We start from the raw sequence: 21,088 nt of genomic DNA, 5'->3' as shown, positions 1-21,088 counted from the left end.
GGTGGGGGGAGTAATTAACCAGTGATCTCCCGCATCGGCTGCCCCCCTTGCACGGGTGAGGCATAAATGCAATTTCGTTTGTGTGCAGTGTGCAGTGTTCACTTGTGTGCTGTGGAGTGCTGTGTCACGATGACAATAGGAGTTGGAGTTTCCCAATGGGGCTTTAATATTATTATGGTGCAGTTGTTTTTTTTTTCCCAGCAAAGAGCCAGTCGGATCACCGCCGACCCCATCTGCTACCGGTGTATCTAAGGCTTAAGATTCTAAGCACATAACTCTATCACGGAGCTCATTACGCTAATGGGGAAAAAGCAAGTCCATCAAAGTGTTAGTAGCTCAATAGCTGACAGTGGACTTGTTAAAAAAAAACAACAGCAGTGAATTTCTTCATGGTCTTTGATGTGCATCTGTGCCCAGCTTGGAGGAGGGCTTGGTCCTCAAACACAAACAGACTGCAGCCATGTTTATATTTCTACTCATGTATGGAGCCTCTGGCCATCTTTCCTCTGATGCAATCCGAAAACAAACATGTTGAGGTCGTTTCCCCTTCTTTCGTACGGTTTATTTGGCATCATTTCCAGAAATATTGAGCTAGAATCCCTTCTAATCAGGATTTTGTATTGGGAGGGTTGGCATTTAGTGTGATAGAACAACATGATCTCCAAAAATTCCGTGCTCCTGGACACGGATGTTAAGGGCACAAAATCCGTGTCCAGGAGCACGGATTTTGCCAAAATTCCGTGCTCCTGGACACAGAATTGTTTTCCGTGCTCCTGGACACGGAATTGTTTTCCGTGATGGACACAGAGAAGTGCTCTCTCTATAGGCTACTCCCACAGCTCTATGTTTCCACAGTCTTGTGTTTTCTCAGGATTTTTCTAATTTCAAATATTTTTTCACAAAATTTTTTTTTCCTACTGACAGGTTAGGGTTAGGGATTGTTTTGGTCTTGGCACTGCTAGTTTTCTTTCATTCATTATATGAATTTGATAGCATAGTAACCAACTGGAAAAGGTATTTCTCAAAAATATGCCTTTAATGACAGGTTATGGTTAGGGAATGTTTTGGTCAGGGCACAACTTAAATTGCTATAGCATTATTTTGTTTAGGATTAGCATTTGGTATGTATTTTCTAATGATACAGTTACACAGTGCTGTGGTAATAGCCTATAGAAAGCACTTCTGTGTGCCCATCACGGAAAACAATTCTGTGTCCAGGAGCACGGAAAACAATTCCGTGTCCAGGAGCACAGAATTTTGGCAAAATCCGTGCTCCTGGACACAGATTTCGTGTCCTTAACATCCGTGTCCAGGAGCACGGAATTTTTGGAGATCAGGCTGGATAGAATTGTCCTCACATTGGCCATGAGCTTCAAAAAAACGTACTTTAATTACAAAGGGGAATGTTTCATTGGTACTGTTCATATGGTTCTGTTCATCTAAAACATGTGCTCTGAAAAAGAAGTAGGAGTTATTATATTGACATAAAAATATTGTAGAAATTCAGATGTGTTAGTAAGAACTTCTTAGTTTAAAGGATAACTTCTGGCAATTTCAATATGCAATATGCTCACTCTACCCTTGACTTGTCAGTACCCGGTGATGCTGCATTTTCGACTCAGTCCTTTCCGAGATCTGAGCTATTCTAATGGGGGACTTTTTTTACATTAAAAAAATTCTTAACATATGCCTACTCCAAATATTATCCCAATGTATCGCTGTTTGCTAGTTCGTCTGCTGGTGTTGCATAACCTTTTGGATGTTATTGGGAATAAATTAAGATGTTTTTTTGTAATGTAAACAAACGCCTGCCCCCATTACAATGACCGGAATCTCGGAAAAGGCTGAAGAAAAAAAAAATCTCAGGTACTGACAAGTCCAGGGTAGTGTGAGCATTACAACTGCATGTCGAAATTGGCAGAAGTTATCCTTTCAGTATCCAAGCGATAATCTTTATGGGGACCTGACAATGGCCTGACCTGGCAGAGGTTAAACCAAAAGTCACATGGAGACAACACTAGAGATAAGATGCTGCTTTGTGTGCCCACCATTTAAACTCATGTCTAATGATTTGCAATATCTGGGAATATTCTCCTTCATCTAGGCCACCATTGCCTCTTTTCCACTGCCGATTTTCTGGTAGGTCTACAGCTCGACATAGCACGGCTCGACCGCGTTCGACCGCGCTGTGTCTAGCTGTAGGCCTACCAGAAAACCGGCAGTGGAGAAGAGGCATTAGTCTCCGTATTTGTAATGCATCTCTGATTAACTAAATCATGTGCATTTGTGTCCGCTAGATTCTTCAATGCCATGGTCTTTCAAATGTGCCATAACCGATTTTTGTCATTTGAAGTTCAATTGTTTATATTGTAACTCTCATTCATCCAGCTCATCTTATAACTTGTAATATAACACTGAGTGACTAAAATAGTTCACTACAGCCCTTTGTGTCATGTCTATCTAAACTATCTATCTGACTGAAAACTATCTATCTGACTGAAATGTCTGATCTATGTCATGAAAGTGTAAACAGAAAAAGAAGCATATTCATTTCCTATCCTCTCAAATCATATAGAGGTCATTTCCAAATGTGGATTTTAAATCAGATATGGATTGGATGCATGTGAATGTGTCTTAAATCTCACGTAGGCCTATAATGCTTTGCAATGTATGTAACTGTCATGAACTACATAAGTAAAGCATCTGTGCATCTGTGTCCGCTAGAGCCCTCAGAGTCGTGGCCTCCCTCCCTGGGGTGTGTTCTCCTGCTGGCAGGAGTGGTGACCTTTGCCCTGCAGCTGCTTATTGTGGCAGTGTTCTTCTACAAGTTCTGGAACTATGACAAGCAGATCAGAGAGGCCCGAGAGACGCGAGAGAAGCAACCAAAACTTATTATGAAAGGTAATCCTTCCTCTGCAGATATTTTTTTCTGACAAGCAATGATTATGGGGGATGTGGTCAGGATCAACGTAATTTTACAAATAGGTGGTATGTGGGTTAATTTAGCTGTGGTTATGAATGTAAACCTTTGTTTATTTTATGTACCAAGGAGGTAATGTTTTCAGTCGCGTTGGTTTGTCTGTTTGTCTGTCTGTCAGCAGCATAACTCAAAAACTAATCAACAGAGTTGGGCGAAACTTTGTGGAGTTGTTGATGATGACCCAAGGAAGAAGTGCTTAAATTCTGGTGGTGATCCCGATCACGGACCGGAACCATAACTTTTTAAAAGATTCTATCAGCAGGATAACTCAAAAACCAATCGACGGATTTGGACGAAAATTTGTGGAGTTGTTAGTAATGACCCATGGAACAAGTGATCGATTAAATTCTGGTGGTGATACGGATCACGAACCGGAACCAGGACCTTTTTAAAGATTCTTCACCATTGAAGGCCTATAAATCTAGATGCCCCTAGTGACCACAAATTGAATTGCGGGGCAAAACATTCTAATTTGTACCTCCACAAAAAGAGGGCAGAAAGACTTAAAATAGGGTGTAACATAGTCAAATGTTCTATGAAGCAGCTTCCTAGGCAGAGGTGGTCTGCGCTCTCTGAGTGCTTCTAGTTTAATTTCTTTTATTTCTTTGGGGGGTTGAGAAGGATACAGCTGAGAGGGGCGGTGCTTATTTGCAATTGGGAGGCATTAGTCTTTTTTTTCAATACAAAGAGGGGCATTGGCATTCTGGCATTCTTTTTTGTGTCATCGGGCAGCTCTCTGCCTCCTGTCCTGAGTGTGATAGCACCTTCCACAGTGTTGTTAAAATATGTGTAAGCATGTACTGTGCAAACAAAGCGTGGACATTAAATGCGCTGTGTGATATGCCTGCGTTTCAGCTTGTGAGTCTAAGCTTTAGTTCATTCCTGCTCGTGGACAGATTTCTTCCTCTCAAGTAGGGCTGTAACGATATTGGATCGAACCGAGAAATCGTGATACTCAGAGTCACGATACTGTATCGTGATGTAAGGAGGCAGTATCGTGATATGCCCTTTCAAAGTTTTGTTATCCTTCAGTCCAGAAAACAACCACATGATACATTGTCATAGTGCTTCTGTTCCAAGCTTCAAATGAGATACATTTAAAAAATCGTGGGGTGTATCGAACCGTAGGTCAAAAATCATGATAACAATCGAATTGTGAGTTGAGTGTATTGTTACAGCCTTACTCTCAAGTGTTGTTTTGGTTTCCACAGTTAATTTACCCCTGCCGTGTGCTATGTTTTTCATCATATGCCTGTGGGTCAATGACATTTTTTTTGGCTTAGACGTGTTTCCACATAGAACGATATTTTTTTAGCAGGGTATTTTTTTCTCCAGTTTAGGTGTAAACGCAACATGTGGATAAAAATGTAATACTCCATTGTAACAAATGCCCTGCTTTTTTATATCTAGATTTTAAAAGTCTGCTACGTGGAAACGGAAGGTGAAAAACAAAAATATCCACATATAAAAATATCCTGCTACGTGAAAACAGCTCCTAAGATAGTCCACAAAAAAAAAATCCATACAATATTGGCATTACCTACTAGCTGTAGTTGCACCGCCCTGACTAAAATGTCGTTGAACCCTGCACAGTATATGGTACGAATGATCAGACTGAAGTAAATGTATGTTAACTTGTGTTTTGTGTTCTCAGACAGCTTCCTGCCTCTGGAGTGTGACGGTGGGTTCCACAGCGGTGTGGCACTGGCAGCGGCTGGACTGTCTGCTGCGGCTCCCTACTCCTGCTCCTACAGCTACTACGAGGAACGCGGGAAGCTGTCCCCCACGGCCCCCCACCTGCCCTGCAACGCCTGGGACCTAGTGCAGAACTGAAGGGAAGCTGCACCCCCCCCCCCCCCACCCCCTGCGATCCCTCCTGCGGCCTGCCCTGCAACGCCTGGGACCTAGTGCAGCACTGAAGGGAAGCTGTCCCCCACTGTCCCCCACCCGTGGTTCCCCCCACCTAACCTGCAACGCCTTGGGATCTGGTGCAGCACTGAAGGGAAGCTGTCCCCCACTGTCCCCCCCCTGCCGCTGCGGTCCCTCCTGCGGCCTGCCCTGCAACGCCTGGGACCTAGTGCAGCACTGAAGGGAAGCTGTCCCCCACGCCCCCCCACCTGCCCTGCAACGCCTGGGACCTAGTGCAGCACTGAAGGGAAGCTGTCCCCGACGGCCCCCCACCCGCGGTCCCCCCCAACTGCCCTGCAACGCCTTGGGATCTGGTGCAGCACTGAACTGCAGGGCAATCATAACAAGCGAGAGACTGCAGCAGCAGAACTCCTCGCTGTATATGCACACACAGACAGAAGTACACTCTCTCTACGGACACGCGTATGGACACACTTACACACCCATTCAGGCACAGACACACACGCAAGTGCGCACATACATGCACACACACTCACACCTACACCTACGTGTCTGATCATACCCAGACACGCACACACACTCACTGCAGGAGAAGCATCTTTAATGCTGGACAATGCTGCCCAGAATTGAAAGTGGAATCACACGCTGCAGTACATATCATCTGCATGCGTTAGGTGAAGTAAGGCCTCTTGAAATTCTACTCCTCCAATGCTCATAAAACGGTGCATGACATGCAGGTTTTTAAGACACTTACCCCAAACAGCCATGAATACCGCAAAGAAAACAGTCGCTCCGTTGTCGAAAAGATGGGTGACCTACAGACAACACACACACACACACACACACACACACACACACACACACACACACACACACACACACACACACACACACACACACACACACACACACACACACACACAGATCAAATCCCATACAAATGAAGTTATCCACACGATTAGTGTGTGTATATACAGTATTCTTATAGAAGAACACCGGTACAGAAAAGTACACTGATGGTGAGTCAGAGTAGAGTAGGGTAAACTGACCTTGGCATATATACAGCTGTCGGAGAGCTTCATGTAAGGGCAGTATTTGTCACAGAGCGGGCACATGACGATGTCATCGGCCTGGCACACCTCTTTACTGAAATAAAAAACACAACATGCAGACTCAGAAACGGCAGCAACACGCTGGAGATATTTATATAGTCGTATTTAAAAGATTATTTTTTTTGGAGCTTGTAACCAACCATGAAAGAATGAATGAGTCCTTAGTTAAGAGACAAAACATTGTCCAAGCTACAAAACAACGTCCGGTTGCTTACAACTTAACTATTGAAGAATATGACATAGAAAAACTAGAATCTTTACAAAGAGGTGCAGTGAACACTAGCTTGGAATCTGCCTTACTATCTGAAGTCACAAGAAAACAGTGGAGCGTTTCTCTTAGAACGTAGTTGTTCACCAGTTAGCAACTTTGGTAGTTGCCAATGGGAAATTGCATTGCAAACAACAAAGTAGCTAATGTAGTTAGCAACTATGGTTTCGAGAAGTGCACCCCAGAAATGGCAACACACGCGTAATATAAAAGAACATAACTTAGAGCACACCAGCATATAACTTTAAAATGTTGCTGATAATATTCATTGCATTTATGAACTAATGTTAGAGCCATAACACTTAGGGGTTTCTTTTGCCTTAAGACATGTAAAAGTTTTTATCTTTTACCTGACATGTTTCGACGGTGTTACTTCCGTCTTCATCAGAGGGTCACTGTGATGTTGATGAGTGACGTGCCTGGACCAACATCCTAAGAGGACAACTCTAACAGCAGGAGGTGTGACCAACCTGTCATTATTGGCAGGGAGGTCACACCTCCACAACAACATCAGCTGTTTTTAAAGCACGTCACTCATCAACATCACAGTGACCCTCTGATGAAGACGGAAGTAACACCGTCGAAACATGTCAGGTAAAAGATAAAAACTTTTGCATGTCTTAAGGCAAAAGAAACCCCTAAGTGTTTAAGTTAAACAGTTAGACACAATGAACTTAATACATATAATGTTAGAGCCTTCATAAAGTCATGAAGCAATATAAGCTCTGTTACATAAACTACATTTATGTTGCTTTATATATGCATTGCTTTATTATGCACATGTGGTGTTAAGTATATGCACATTTTTAAATGTTTTTAAATGCACAGCCTGTAGGCCTGCCAAGCTTATAATGTCCTGATTGCAAATTCACGAAGCAGATGTTCTTAATAAAACAATTAGCCCCGAGGAGAACTGCCCAGGGGCCATTTACTCAGCAAGTATAAAATCTCTCGACACTGCACACAGCAAGCATCTTAAAGCCATCCATCACCCCTCCCATGCTGTGTGCCCTTTGGTGAAATACAACTAGGGGTGTAAATCACAGCCTCCATGACGATACGATTCAATATCGATATGTTATTATTTGATGCCATGCGATGCGAACCGACTATTTTCGATACTTAAGAATGCCCCACGACACGATACAATATGATTTGATTAGACCTCCAATTATTAGACTTTCCAATTATTTTTCCACCTCTATTATTTAATGGAGCTAGGGCATTGGGCAAGGGCCAGCGATTCGATTATTTTCAATACTTAAGAATGCCCCACAATACGATGCGATTCGATTCAATCGTCAGATTATATTTTGATTATTATTTACACCCCTAAATACAACACAACAAAAGTAGGTGGTTTTGAGAGAGAAGGGGAAAGTTTGAGTTGACAGGCACTTACCCAACCCGGCAAAATAAACAATAAACCAGTTTCCAGTGTTAAGTCAACACTAGGTGCGTCGAATCTAACACTTTCCTAGTTGATCCTACTCCCTAAAGTGTTTACACAATGCAATTTGACTGAGGACACCATGAAAGTAAGTGATTTTGCGCGAGACAGAGGGAGCAAGAGAGAGGGAGGGAGTGATTGGCAGGAACATTACCGAACCCTGTGAAATACACACTATAAATGTTTCAGTATTAATTAATCACTTCAAGAGTTCAAGTTAACACTCTTGTCCTTGGCCCTTCTCTGTTGAAAATCTAGACTGTAAATTTGCCTGTGAACAAAATCAAAGTAAGTGAGTTCACAGGTACATTACCTAATTTGGCAGTGCTCCCAGGTAAATGTTGTAGTGTCACATCAATTCAACACTCAAGAGTTGAATTCAACACTCCTCTAATTGAGGAGAAAAATCAAGGATGCAAAATCGACTGTGTACAACACACAATGAAAATAAGTGATTTTGACAGAGAGAGAGAGAGAGAGATATATAGGGAGTGAGTGGACAGGTACATTACCTAACCTGGCAGTGCTCCAAGGTAAACACCCCGTACAGGAAGACCATCAGTCCCACGATGGCAGCCGGGAACAGCATCCCCGTGTACCAGCCCAGCCAGGCGAAGTACAGCCCAATCTTCTCCCCGAAGTAGCGCCTGGATTACAGACACACACACACAAACACATATAAACACACAATACACACATATACACCATGAAATACAGCCCGATATCCTCCCTGAAGTAGCGCCTGGATTACAGACACATACACATAAACACATATACACACATATACACCATGAAGTACAGCCCGATCTTCTCCCCGAAGTAGCGCCTGGATTACAGACACATACGCATAAACACATACACACACATACACAATGAAATACAGCCCGATATTCTCCCCAAAATAGCGCCTGGATTACAGACACACACACATAAACATTTATAAACACATACACACACACACGTACACAATGAAATACAGCCCGATTTTCTTCCTAAAGTAGCGCCAGGGAATACACACACGCACACAGACACACACACATTCGCACATGAACCCACACACACATGCGCAGACATATACACCAAGAAGTACAGCCCGATATTCTCTCCAACGTAGCACCTGGATTATAGACATACAGTACACAGGTATTCATGCGTGTGCACACACCATAATTACACAAAATACAGTATATTCTTAGAAAAAAAAGGGGGGGGGGGTCAACTTTATTTAGACAGGACAGTGAAGAGTGAGACAGGAAATGAGTGGGAGAGACCTGGGTTGGGAATAGAGGATTCATTTTTTTGGGAATTCCCGTGGGTCCCGCGGCTCGCTGATTTTTTCATTACAAAAAGCCTAGGTTTTTTGACGAAGCGGGAGTGGGATTGATTTTGAGTGGGAGTGGGCAGGATTGGGAAACATTCTTTTCAGGAGTGGACGGGAAGGGATTTGTTTCTTTTACTCCAGTCTGGGATGGGACGGGATGGGATTTTTTTTTCTGGGAACGAGATGGGACGGTAGTGAAAATCCACTCCCGTGTCATGCTCTAGTTTGGAATCGAACCCAGGTCGCCCGTGTAGCAGAATAAGCCACGGCTGGGCCAACAGACAGTATACTAAAACCAATGCTGGACAGTAGCACACAGGATCAAAGAAAGCTCCCGCACACTGTTCACATTTGCATGGTTTAATGCAACGTTTCGGTCTACTGACCTTCTTCAAGCAATTCAAACAAACAAATGGTTACAAGCTTAGTTTAAAATAGTTCGGTTTGTGGTGTTGGACCAATCGTGTCCCATTCCTGAATGACGTCGGTCATTCACAAGAGTGGAGCGCTCTGTCGGTGCGCTAGGCAGCTGTCAGACCTGTCAGTCTCCAGTCTGGCCAATACCTGGAATAGGAGCGCGATTTACGCGCACCAAAGATAGAGAGAGATAGAGTGAGAGCGCACGTGCGCATTAGTGAGAGAGTTTGGGGGAGAAAAAAATATAATTAATTAACAGCAACAGTAAGAGAGCAAATGGAGATGGGCCTGTGGCATGTACAAATAAACATGGGCTACATCAATGTGTTATTCATGATGGGGATTAAACTACAACATAATGTTCAAATTAAACTCATCGTTAAGTCCTCTGGGCATCAGTGTCTCGAGAGTAAAAATCCAGTACGCTTCACGTCTTCTCAGTAGAAGGTCATGATCCCCTCCTCTGCGTGGCAAGTCCACCCGTTCGATTCCACAAAAGCGTAGGGTTGCGATGTCGTGTCCCTTGTCATTGAAGTGAACCGCAACTGGATAGTCCCGGTCATTTCTCCTGATGGTACTTTTGTGTTCGCTGATGCGCTGTTTCAGTTGCCTTGTTGTCTTGCCTACATACATAAGTCCACATGGGCATGTTAAAGTATAAACCACATGTGTGGAAGTACAGGTGATCATACTTTTGATTGTGAAAGTCTTGTTTGTGTGGGGATGGCGGAACGTTTGGGTTTTGTGCGTGTTATTGCACTGTGCGCAGTGGCCGCATCTGTAATTCCCTTGGAAGTGGGCTCAGTAATCTCTGAGATGCGCGCCTCGGTTTATAATGTGTGAAATCCGCGTGAACTAGCATGTCTCTCAAGTTCGTATCCCTCTTGTGGACAAATAGTGGCATCTCTTGCATGATGTTTTTGAGCTCGGGGTCGGATTTTAAAATGTGCCAGTGCTTTTTGAAGATTGGTCGAATGACGTGTGAGTGTGGTGAATATGAGGTGATGCATGTTACTGAGAACTTTTTTTCTTTTCTTTTGCTCTTTTTGAGCAGATCCGCTCTTGGTTTTTTGAGCGCTGCCTCGTGCGCCTTTTGAACCCATTCGTTTGGGTAACCCCTTTGTAAAAAACGTCCGGCCATGTCCGCGGCTTCTTTTAAATAGTCCTCCGTGGTCTCACATATTCTTCTCAGCCTGTAGAATTGACTTTTTGGCAGGCCCCTCTTTAGTGGGGTCGGGTGGAAGCTATTGGCCAATAGAAGGGTGTTTTTATCTGTCTCTTTTCTGTATAGAGTGGTGGTCAATCTTCCGTTATCGTTAATGACCCACATGTCCAAAAAATGCACTTTTTCTTTGCTGAATTCCATGGTAAAAGTTAGGTTTTCATCGAAATTGTTCAGTTTGTTAAAAAAATCATGTAGTTCATTTATCGATCCCTGGAACACGCAGAAAATATCATCAATAAATCTGGACCAGTTAAGCAGCTTAGGGAGATGTACATTAACATCTGGATTCATCACAAAATGTTTTTCAAAAAATCCAACAAAAAGGACAGTAGCACACACACACATGTTGCACTGCACTGGCCCCTCTCAGAAATCTATACATCATTTTTTTTAGTGATTTCTTTTTCCAAGTTTTATACCTTTTCGTATTACTTGTGTTATTACAGGACATGTTTGTTCCAATCCAATCATAGTATTTTTTGTTTGTTTGTTTTGCAGAATGAAAATGCAATTATGATTTGAAAAAGTGCCTTATATTCAGTCTTCCTTCTAAATGAAAAAACTGCATTTCAGTAAGTGATTTATGCCGTTTTATATGATGTGTTTTATAATTAAAAAAAACTTTGCAGCCATGGATTAATGTCTACAGTGAAGTCCATCTCTCTCTCTCCCTCTCTCTCTCTCTCTCTCTCTCTCTCTCTCTCTCTCTCTCTCTCTCTCTCTCTCTTTCTTTCTCTCTTTTTTCTCTCTCTCTCTCTGTGTGTGTGTGTGTGTGTGTGTGTGTGTGTGTGTGTGTGTGTGTGTGTGTGTGTGTGTGTGTGTGTGTGTGTGCGTGTGTGTGTGTGACTGAGAGAAAGACAGGTAGAGAGAGAACCGGAGAGAGAGAACCAGAGAGAGTATGCTTGTGTGATTGAAAGAGATGGAGAGACAGAAAGAGAGAGAGAGAGATAGATACAGTAGAGAGGGTGTGTAATGTCATGTAATGTAATGTGTGTTGAGTCCTACCTGATGAGGTCTAGAGGTTGGTACTTGTACCAGACGCCCCACCAGGCCCAGCAGGCGTACAGCAGGTGGCGCTGGTTGTCCGCTCCGTGGGTGCGGATGGAGTTCTTGCTCTGGTAGTTCCCCTGAGAACAAGACAACACAACACATCACACTGCAGTCAGTCACCATCCTGCATCCTTTCATACCTCTTCACATACATACACACACACTCATAGACATATGTATTTCTCAAAAGCATGTCTTTACTGACAGGTTAAGGTTAGGGACTGTTTTCGGCACAACTTAAATTCCTATAGCATGCTTTTATTTAGTATTCGAATTTGTTATCTATTTTCTAATGATAGACTTAACACAGTGCTGTGGGAATATAGAAAGACGAAAAACGCTTCCGTGACCAGGGGCATGGAATTTTGGCAAGATCTGTGAAACAGATTTCGTGTCCAATCCACGGAATTCTGAGAGATCAGGCTGCCTTCCCTCTGTATGTCTCGAAGTGCAGTTACTTTACATGCAAAGAATATTCTGTATTCGGTTTATGCACGGGTCATGTAAACTCATTATTCTTTCGGACCATGGCCGTGTTTCGGGAATATTCCAGTTGCAGAACACTGTTTCACACATGTCAATGGAATATTCCGGAATGGGTTTTAAACTGAATACTGACAACATTCCATTCGAAACAAGAGTGCTCTGTGTATATAACTGTAATCTCTCTCTCTCTCTCTCTCTCTCTCTCTCTCTCTCTCTCTCTCTCTCTCTCTCTCTCTGTACAAACACACACACACACACACACACACACTGCCAGCTCAATATTGCCAACAGGGGAGACAAACGGTTCAATTTTCCTGGGCTCAGGGCAAGAGGGGGCAGCATTTCATGTGTTCAGATGATTTTGCTCAACCCAGCATATACAGCTAAATTGTTATGTCTTGCTGTGTTGCAAAAAGGCTACGTAACAAAAAGGCAACATCGACATATGACATAGAACAAATGATTTAACATCCCCTCCTACATTTTGTATGTGTGACAGTAACAGTGGTATATTTTTTGTATTACCACAACTTGCAAACTGTCATACGGTAAAGGGATGTTTAGCTGATAATAAAGACTGGACTGTGATTTCAGTAATGTGTTGTGTGATGACAGTGAATCAGAAATAAGAGTGTGAGTGTGAGAGAACCAAACCAAGCAGGATACAGCCATCATTTTTCTCCAAGTTATTGACTGTTCATTATTATTTAGGGTCTTCGGAAGATTTCCACCCTTGGTTGCCAAATTTTGCATGACCCTCCCCTAGCGAGCTTCAAAACTTTGATGACCCTCCCCACAACGTCGGGAAAATGCATGACCCTCCCCTACGGGGAAGTATCAACAATACTCTACATCTTTTGACAAGCGTTGATTAACCAACGTGGCTGCTTATTGAATGCTATTGGATTTTGATCTTGAACATGAAGGCAATGGGTTTAGTAGATTTACTGACAAATCCAGGGGTGTCTGATGGCATGGTCTGGTCAATTTTAGCAAAAGGGGGAGGCGCTTCTGAGGATTACGTGTATGTTACATCGAAACTTATAAGAACAATATAGGAAATACAGTATATGGGCGAAACATTTTTGAATGACCCTCCCCTTTAGATCAAAAAATATTGCTTGACCCTCCCCTCAACAAAGAAAGAAATGGCATGACCCTCCCCTATTGTCCTCCGCTGACCCCGGTAATAACTAACTAACAGTCTCTTCGTCCCTTCGCCGCTGGTTATCCATCTCACTTGTTAGAGTATGGATAGTACTGTGCAGTGCAGGTCAGTGGTGTAGTCAACTTTTTTAAGGTGGGTATACTGTATATTTGAGCAATTTTTAAAGTGGGTATACTGTATATATTTCTGCTATTCAAAACAATTAATCAATCAATTTTAAGTGGGTCTACTGAAATCCCTGAAATTTAGAAGTGGGTATACTCCGTATACCCGCGTTCTACGTATACTACACCACTGGTGCAGGTCACAAAAGCAGGCCATAAAGAGGTGAACATAATCCTTCAATGCAAATTGTTTTTTTCCCCCAAAAAAGTAGGTCATCACTCTCATCATACTAAGTGTGAACTGGGCGCTCCACAATTTGGCACGCATAGCATTTTTGCTTTGTCACCTGCAACAAGGAGGATAGAGGGAACGGGTTGCACCTCACAACGTAGTCATAAATCAAGTAACTTTTTGGCAGATTCTCACACCAGTCAGCTGTGGCAGCGCTAGTCTTGTGCAATTTGAAAGTAGGGTGTGAGGAGTGGTACTCTGGCTGGCTACTCTTTACAGGCATATGATGTGTTTAACGTCCTGTTGGATGTACATTCAAAATGACAAAACTATGACCCTGGGGGTATTCAAAGAATACAGTTGATAGTGATCGAACAGGCTTAGTTAAAACTCAGGAAGTGGTCGACATGCTAATAGATAGCCTGCATGAATCATTTGGTTAAGGAAATGAGGACTCCAGGCTGCTCTATTAGATAATTTACCACTACCTCAAGGATAACTTCGCTTGGTTTACAACTGATGCAGCTGAGGCAAACATTTAAGAAGCCGAAAGCCGTAGAAGTGCCGTCTACGCATCACACTAATGGCACGAATAGACCAGATGCGACTTGAGCAACTCTGGAGAAGGAAGTAATTGACTTTGTACCGAGTTGCTAGTGACAGAAGAGACCAACAGCAATTTGGGAGTCAAGAGGTGATTTGAGTGACTTCAGCGACAGTTTGCAGTTGGACTTCAGTGACTGTATTGTGCAAAAGAGCTATGATGCGGTTTGGCGCTAGTCGCCACAGCCAATTGGAATGTTGGAATGCTCGCATTCTGCTTTTTTCCGGCATACTCTGAGGCTTCTATTGCTCGTATCGCTCTCGCTACACAGTCCAGCGATTCTCTGTCGCTTAATCTTGTCGCCGCTGGTGTGTTCGGCCGGTGAGGCACCCGCTCGAATTTGGAACTAGGTTTGACTACGACCTGACGCATTTCCCAAACCTACCTCATCTCTCCCTCTCCCCATCTATCATACTGTTGTATCGAAATAAAGGCCTGAAAAATGATAAAACACTTTTGATAGTACGTGCAGTGCAATACAGTACCTCATGTAGGGGAAAAGCAGCCTCGTAAGAGTTATTGCTTAGGAGGCGATTGAGACCTGTGGAGGAGATACAAAAGAAACATCAGTCCCCATAACACTGCAACATTTGACACACAGAAAGATGACCTAATGAATAGGAATGAATGGTATCAGAAGCTCACAGTTGTAAATCCTGTGCCAGTAGGAACACAGTAAGTGTTAATTCAACACTTAGAGGGTTGATGTGACATCTTCTAGAGTGTATTTGGTCCCAGAATACTCTCTAAATGTTGAATTACCACATTTTCTTACTGTGAAGAAGGTGGATGGGCTCACCCTCATTCATGACTGAAGTGCCCTTGAGCAACAGGGACGTGCACAGACATTTCCAGGGACAGTTGCCCAAATCTGGGAAAAGGGCATCTCAACCGGACAAAAAAAAATGCACACAGCAACATCAAAATAAACCTCACAGGTTGTATGACTCGCGAGGTTCTTCATTAAGCTTCTTACTTAACACATAGTATATCTTTAGCCAGTAGTTTATCACAAAGAATCATTTCTTGACATAAATGAATGAGGGTGAACCATACTGCACTACAAAGCAAAAAGGCAGTAACTGCATTGCAGTTGACAATGAGTTATTATGATCAGGTATAAACACCGGGCCTATAGTATAGTGACATAACTAAGGCTGTAACGATACACCCAACCCACGATTCGGTTTGTATCACGATATATGGCCCACGGTTCGATACGCCCCACGATTTTTTTTTTTTTTTAAAGGGGGGGGGAGAAAATAAATTACATACATATGTATGCTTTCTTTTTGCATTTACCTGCCTACATTCATTTTGTAGGTCTACTAAATGATGCTGCAGACATCAAAGCACAACCCAGAAAAAGAAGGGATATTAGTTCATCAAGGAAAAATATGCTTATTATTAATAGGCTAAGATCATATCATGCTGAGATGCTGACCGTGTTTGAGAGACGGAGAGAGAAGGGTCAGGTTCGAGTAGCCTATAGTCCAACAACTGTCTCACATTATCAAGCATTATCCAATTAGCCCAATATCCAAACCTTAACTGAAAACAACACTGGTCATATTTCGTCAGGAAACATGTTGTATTAAGTCACTTACAGAAATGCAACACTTCATTTTGATGATTAATATTTTTGTAACTTTTTTGATCGTGCAGCAGCGCCCGCAGGCTTACAAACAAAACTCGAAATGAACCTCAGTTATGTTCTCACTATGCAACACGCACGTTGTCCTTTGTTTGGTTTAGAGATTTGACATTTTGTCAAGAGCGGGAATGGATGCAGAGGCTGAAATGGAGCATGTTTTCGCTAGGCAGGTGGTCAATGCGGGGAAGAAATAAATAACGCTGCCTAATATCCACATCGACCTCAACGTTCGCCCGACTTCAGACACTCCCTTAGAGCGATTTCAGGCTGGATTATGAATTTTGGCAGGCGGAGCATCTCGCTCTCTTTCTCTCTCTCTCTCTCTCCGCTCAACGTCAATCTCCACTCAAAATACATCGGTGCGTGCATGAATCAAAAAATCTTCACACATTTGATAAAGCCTTGGTCTGTTGTTCCTTTCCTCTGCTTTACCTTCCGACGTTTGCGCAAGTTTTTTGTCTCGCGTAGGTTGCTCAGGCAAAGGATAACATGCACGTGCTGGTTGGACGGAAAATTTAATAAGAGAGAGGGGTGAATGGAAGTGTTACTTGCACTTGTGCGCCCCTCTTCTACTTGTCTTTTTTCAGCGCATATGGAAATATATGCCTGTATCCTGCTGTTTTCTATTCTGAGGGGGGGTAACAACTTTGAAAGGGCGCATCGCGATTCTGTGAGGAAGGTTCGCGATAGGGGTTCGTGGGTCTGCGTACCGCGATCCCTCGGTTCGATGCAATATCGTAACAGCCTTAGACATAACAGCCACATATCAATCATGTACCAAAAATTACATTGGGCTGGAAAACAGAATCATTTTAAAGTCATTTTAATCCATTTTGAGCCACGCACAGTAAATACCTTATTGCTTTGTTGGACAGCAGAGAGTAACCCTTATGAATCTTTTCATTAGATTCACACACTGATTCTTTGTTAGATGTTGACTCTACTGCACTCTACATGCCTTTCAATATTTTGCCTTAATGGATAGGACTTAATGTCAAACTTGTTGTTAATTGCCACGAGATACTGTATTTGCAGACACTCCCTCAGGAACTCCCACCCACGTTAGCTCTAATGGTAGATAGGAACTTGGTGATGCTCCCTCAGCACCGGTACCTATTACCCTTCCCTCGAGACACCGCAATAACTCCAAAATAGAGGAAGAACATTAGACTAAAGGTGACACGGCAATTTGCGACAGCACTGGAAAACAGCAAGTGCAGCGGCCCATCTTGTGTAGGTAGTGTGTAGGTACCTTCAACCAATGGAGAACACGCCCACCTCTGTCAAAAAAAATGGACTAAAATTGTGTGAACATCAAATGACGCATTAATCAAGGACCAGATTTGAAATGTCGGGCTAAATATCTACTTACATCAAATGAGTTGCTAAAATACATTTTAAAATCAGTTTGTATTAATTATGTAGATATTTAGAAACACACTTCAACTATTGACATTATTAAGCCACTTTTTGACAGAGGTGAGCCCCCCTCTCCATTAATTTCCATTTCTCAGGTCTACCTTCAAATAATGGATAAATCTTGGTCTCAAGAGAGATGAACAGATCAAGGATATGGATCACTGGAACCATGTTGTGTGGTCTTATGAGACCAAGATAAACAAATTAGCTTTAGATGGTGTTAAGCATGTGCGGTGGTAAACAAGTGAGTTTTGCAAAAAAAAAGTGTATCATCTGGCTAGTCAAGCATGGTAGTGGGACTGACATGGTTTGGGGATGTATGAACGCCATCAACATTGGAAATCTGAATTACACCTAAAGACACATGCATGTCAACATGCACTGTGACTACAGAAGCAGATAGTAATACTCTCCATAGGATTTCATTCAAATCTCACAGCCATCTATTTTAGCCAGGTGCAGACTCAAAATGTAAAAGTTCAATGTAAAGAAAGGTTAAAACGCACACCGATAACCTCCCTTTTAATCCTTTTTCATTTCGAGACATTTTGGGCCAACACGGCCTCATCTTAGACACTCTCTACAGGATTTTAGCCTGGGGTGTACTCACTTTTGTTACATATTGTAAAACGTTAATGGCTGTATTTTGATTTTTTTTGTGAGTGAACAACAAATTTAAGCGGTTATATATGTTGTTAACAGGTCACTAATCATTGTGTCGAAGTGAAATTTCTTTAATGTTGTCCTATGAAAAGACATACTTACAAATCTGCAAAAATGTGTGGGGTGAGCTACTCACTTATGTGACATACTCTAAGTGAGATTCCAATTGCCTTCATTTCCAACCCTTTCACCCAAATCCAAAGCATTCTCAAAACCTGCAACAATTTGTTTATGGCTTCACCATAGCATATAGGCTATAAGTGAACGATGACTCTCGCGACCACTTCCACGGTCCGCTGTCAGAAAACCCCAAATGCAACTTTTTGACAGAGCGGTCCGAACGAGTGTGGGAAACACTTTTCATACGAAAAATCGCTTTACATACCGTATTCAGATTTGTATCAACTGCTGGCATTCTGTGATGAAAAACATTCTCACAGCGAGTTTATTTGAACAGCATTTTTTCATTACAGTGTCAATTTTGAGACAGGCATCCTACCTTGTACCCCTTTAATGTAGCGTAAAGCCATTATTTTAAACTCTAAAACCTGCTGTGCTGCGTGCCTCCCGAAACGCCCGTGACCCTCCCTTTTGCCTATCTCTTGATGTGTCTTCATTTTGGAAAACTTCAATCAAGATTATAACGAAAAACATATTGAAATATGAAATCATATTTGCCCATATTATTTTCCCCCTCCCTCGGAAGGGCAGCATCAGCCAAGGACGGCAAAAGGGCGGTTGTCCAGGCAACTTGGGCCGTTGCGTCTGCACGCCGGTGGCATCTAACCCTACATTGCTTTGGGGACTGTACCTAAAATAACTTAGCCGCTTAGGATCAAAGCAAAGTTTAATGTAATGTAATGAAATTCAGGACAACGTGCTACTGTGATGTACAGTGAAAAAAAACTCAACTGGCCTACTTTTCATGCAGTTATTTGTTGTGTTTGATGAATGCACCTTACCTATTTTATTTTTGCCCTCTTCGTATTTGACTCTTTGGAGGATGTGGTGGACTATCCGCGTCCTTGTGGCATTGTTGAAAAACGTGTCTTTGTTGTGGATGACGAAACTTAGAGGACAAGAGAGGAGAGGAGAGTCAGAGAAAAAAAGCCAAGGAATGAAATCCTATCTACGCATTTTCCCCTTGGATTGGTTGTGTTCTTGCTCGTTTACCACCAAATTAAATTCTTGTTACGCATTTGTGGAATAATGACCATTTATTTCCATTCAATTCTGCTGTGCATGCAACCATTCAATGATCAAGTCTTTTTACAGCTTTTTCTAGTCATCCTTTCCCATAAAATTCAATAGAATAGTAAAAGAATTCTACTCAGATTTCTCTCAGCCTTTTTTCATGTCACCTTTGCCATAAAATGACATTTTGTTCAAAAATATCCATGTCCTTTCACCCGCGTAAAAATGCTAATATGCTTTTGCACAAGCTTTATACATAATATTGTATAACCTGGTCTCATTTGCTTGTTGTCTTTTTTTTTGCTAAAAAACAATAAAAAGTGTATTACAAAAAAAATGTCCGTGCCTCTTTTCACCCATTAGACCCTTCGATCCTGTTGGCCACAAAAATTCCTGTGTATATTTCTGATTAACGGAACAAGCCTTTAATCTAGCCCCTTGAGCACAGTAGGCCTATCCTCCAGCAGCCCAATGCTGTAGCATGCTGCTACACTCCCATGACAATCGATCGCAGACCATTAGGAGAACTGGCACAGACAAGCACTTGACTTGCACGCATGCATGCACGCAAGCACGCACACACGCACGCACGCACGCACAAACGCACGCACGCACGCACGCACGCACGCACGCACGCACGCACGCGGCTGGACTGGCCATCTGGAACAGTGGGCATTTCCCGGTGGGCCCCGCACCCTCACGGGCCCCTAATTTCAGAAATGTAAAAACATGGGTACGGGGTCCACCGGTGAGTCCACCTGTGAGTAGTATTATGAGGGGCCCCTTTAAGCCAAAAATGACCGGACCCTATTTCTCCTCCAGCCCAGTCCAGCCCTGCACACACACACACACACACACACACACACACACACACACACACACACACACACACACACACACACACACACACAAACACAAAGTCCTCACTGGTGTATCCTCTGTCGGCTGAAGGGGGCAGTGAAGCTCTCGTTTTCCTCCAGGTCCGGAAGCGTGTCATCGAACTTCATGGGCTTGCGAGGTAGCCAGCCACGGAACTTACTCATTTTCTTCTCCAGCCTAAACATCAACATAATATATAGCGATCGTTACAAAATGTCACAGTTTTTGCCAATCATTTTCATACTTTTTGCAGGGCACGGGGTGGGGGGGTGGGGGGGTGTAATCTTTCCAAAGCTGGTATGTAACAAGCTAACATGTACTTTATTTGTCCTATCACCCCAACCCCACCGCCCTTCCCTACTGGGCTATTTCATATTTTTTGGGACTGTCAATTAATCTATATGCAAGACCATATTGGGGTCCTCATTAAATGTTATGACATTTGGTAAAAGTTCAATACTTTCAATCAATACCAGAAGGCCAAGGGGGTGTGCATCTTTGCTCTTCCAGCCTCAAAGAAAATCACACCCGCAGCAGACCTCTATCTTTTTCTCCTAAGAGGGATCTGTTTCTTATATAGGCCTATCTATCTCTTATGTGTTAAATGAAACCCCTAAGAAAAATCACAGATAAAGCTTGACATCCGTCTAATTAGTTCAACAAGAAGTTTTGAAAATTGTACCACTGACATAATGTGGGTTAAATTCCATTAAACACCTTTTGTCCTCTTAAGGTTATGCTAGAAAGATCCTATTCATTTTCTCACAGACAAAAGATAAGATTGAGAAAGTTCTTATTCACTTTCTGGGAGATAGCAATAAGACTGCTGATAAAAAAGTAGCATTTGCACAAGTCGGAGTTTGTCAGTGTTTTTCAGCCAATTGTTTTCCTTATTTAACTGGGTTCAGATGATAAGTAGGTCTATGTTCTGCCAAATGTCTGTAATTGCGTATTTTTGTCAACACTGAGTCTAGACTGATAATGAATGTAATC

General features: G+C 42.6%; 1 protein-coding gene across 1 annotated transcript in view; it reads right to left on the bottom strand.

The window, feature by feature from the left end:
• Nucleotides 1–21,088, bottom strand: part of LOC134464224 (anoctamin-4-like) — a 99,844-nt gene that overhangs the window by 21,392 nt on the left and 57,364 nt on the right. Inside the window, exons 9-15 of the mRNA XM_063217699.1 lie at nucleotides 20,144–20,272; nucleotides 18,985–19,091; nucleotides 14,772–14,827; nucleotides 11,648–11,769; nucleotides 8,192–8,326; nucleotides 5,899–5,995; nucleotides 5,604–5,664 (exon numbers count right to left, since the gene is read on the bottom strand). Of these exons, the coding sequence (XP_063073769.1) occupies nucleotides 5,604–5,664; nucleotides 5,899–5,995; nucleotides 8,192–8,326; nucleotides 11,648–11,769; nucleotides 14,772–14,827; nucleotides 18,985–19,091; nucleotides 20,144–20,272 (707 nt within the window). The remainder of the gene's footprint in view (nucleotides 1–5,603; nucleotides 5,665–5,898; nucleotides 5,996–8,191; nucleotides 8,327–11,647; nucleotides 11,770–14,771; nucleotides 14,828–18,984; nucleotides 19,092–20,143; nucleotides 20,273–21,088) is intronic.

The sequence above is a fragment of the Engraulis encrasicolus genome, chromosome 15 (genome assembly GCF_034702125.1).
Source record: "Engraulis encrasicolus isolate BLACKSEA-1 chromosome 15, IST_EnEncr_1.0, whole genome shotgun sequence".
In the NCBI taxonomy this organism is placed as follows: domain Eukaryota; kingdom Metazoa; phylum Chordata; class Actinopteri; order Clupeiformes; family Engraulidae; genus Engraulis; species Engraulis encrasicolus.
The sequence above is the reverse complement of the archived record's forward strand: the minus strand, read 5'-3'. Positions and strand labels throughout refer to the sequence as shown.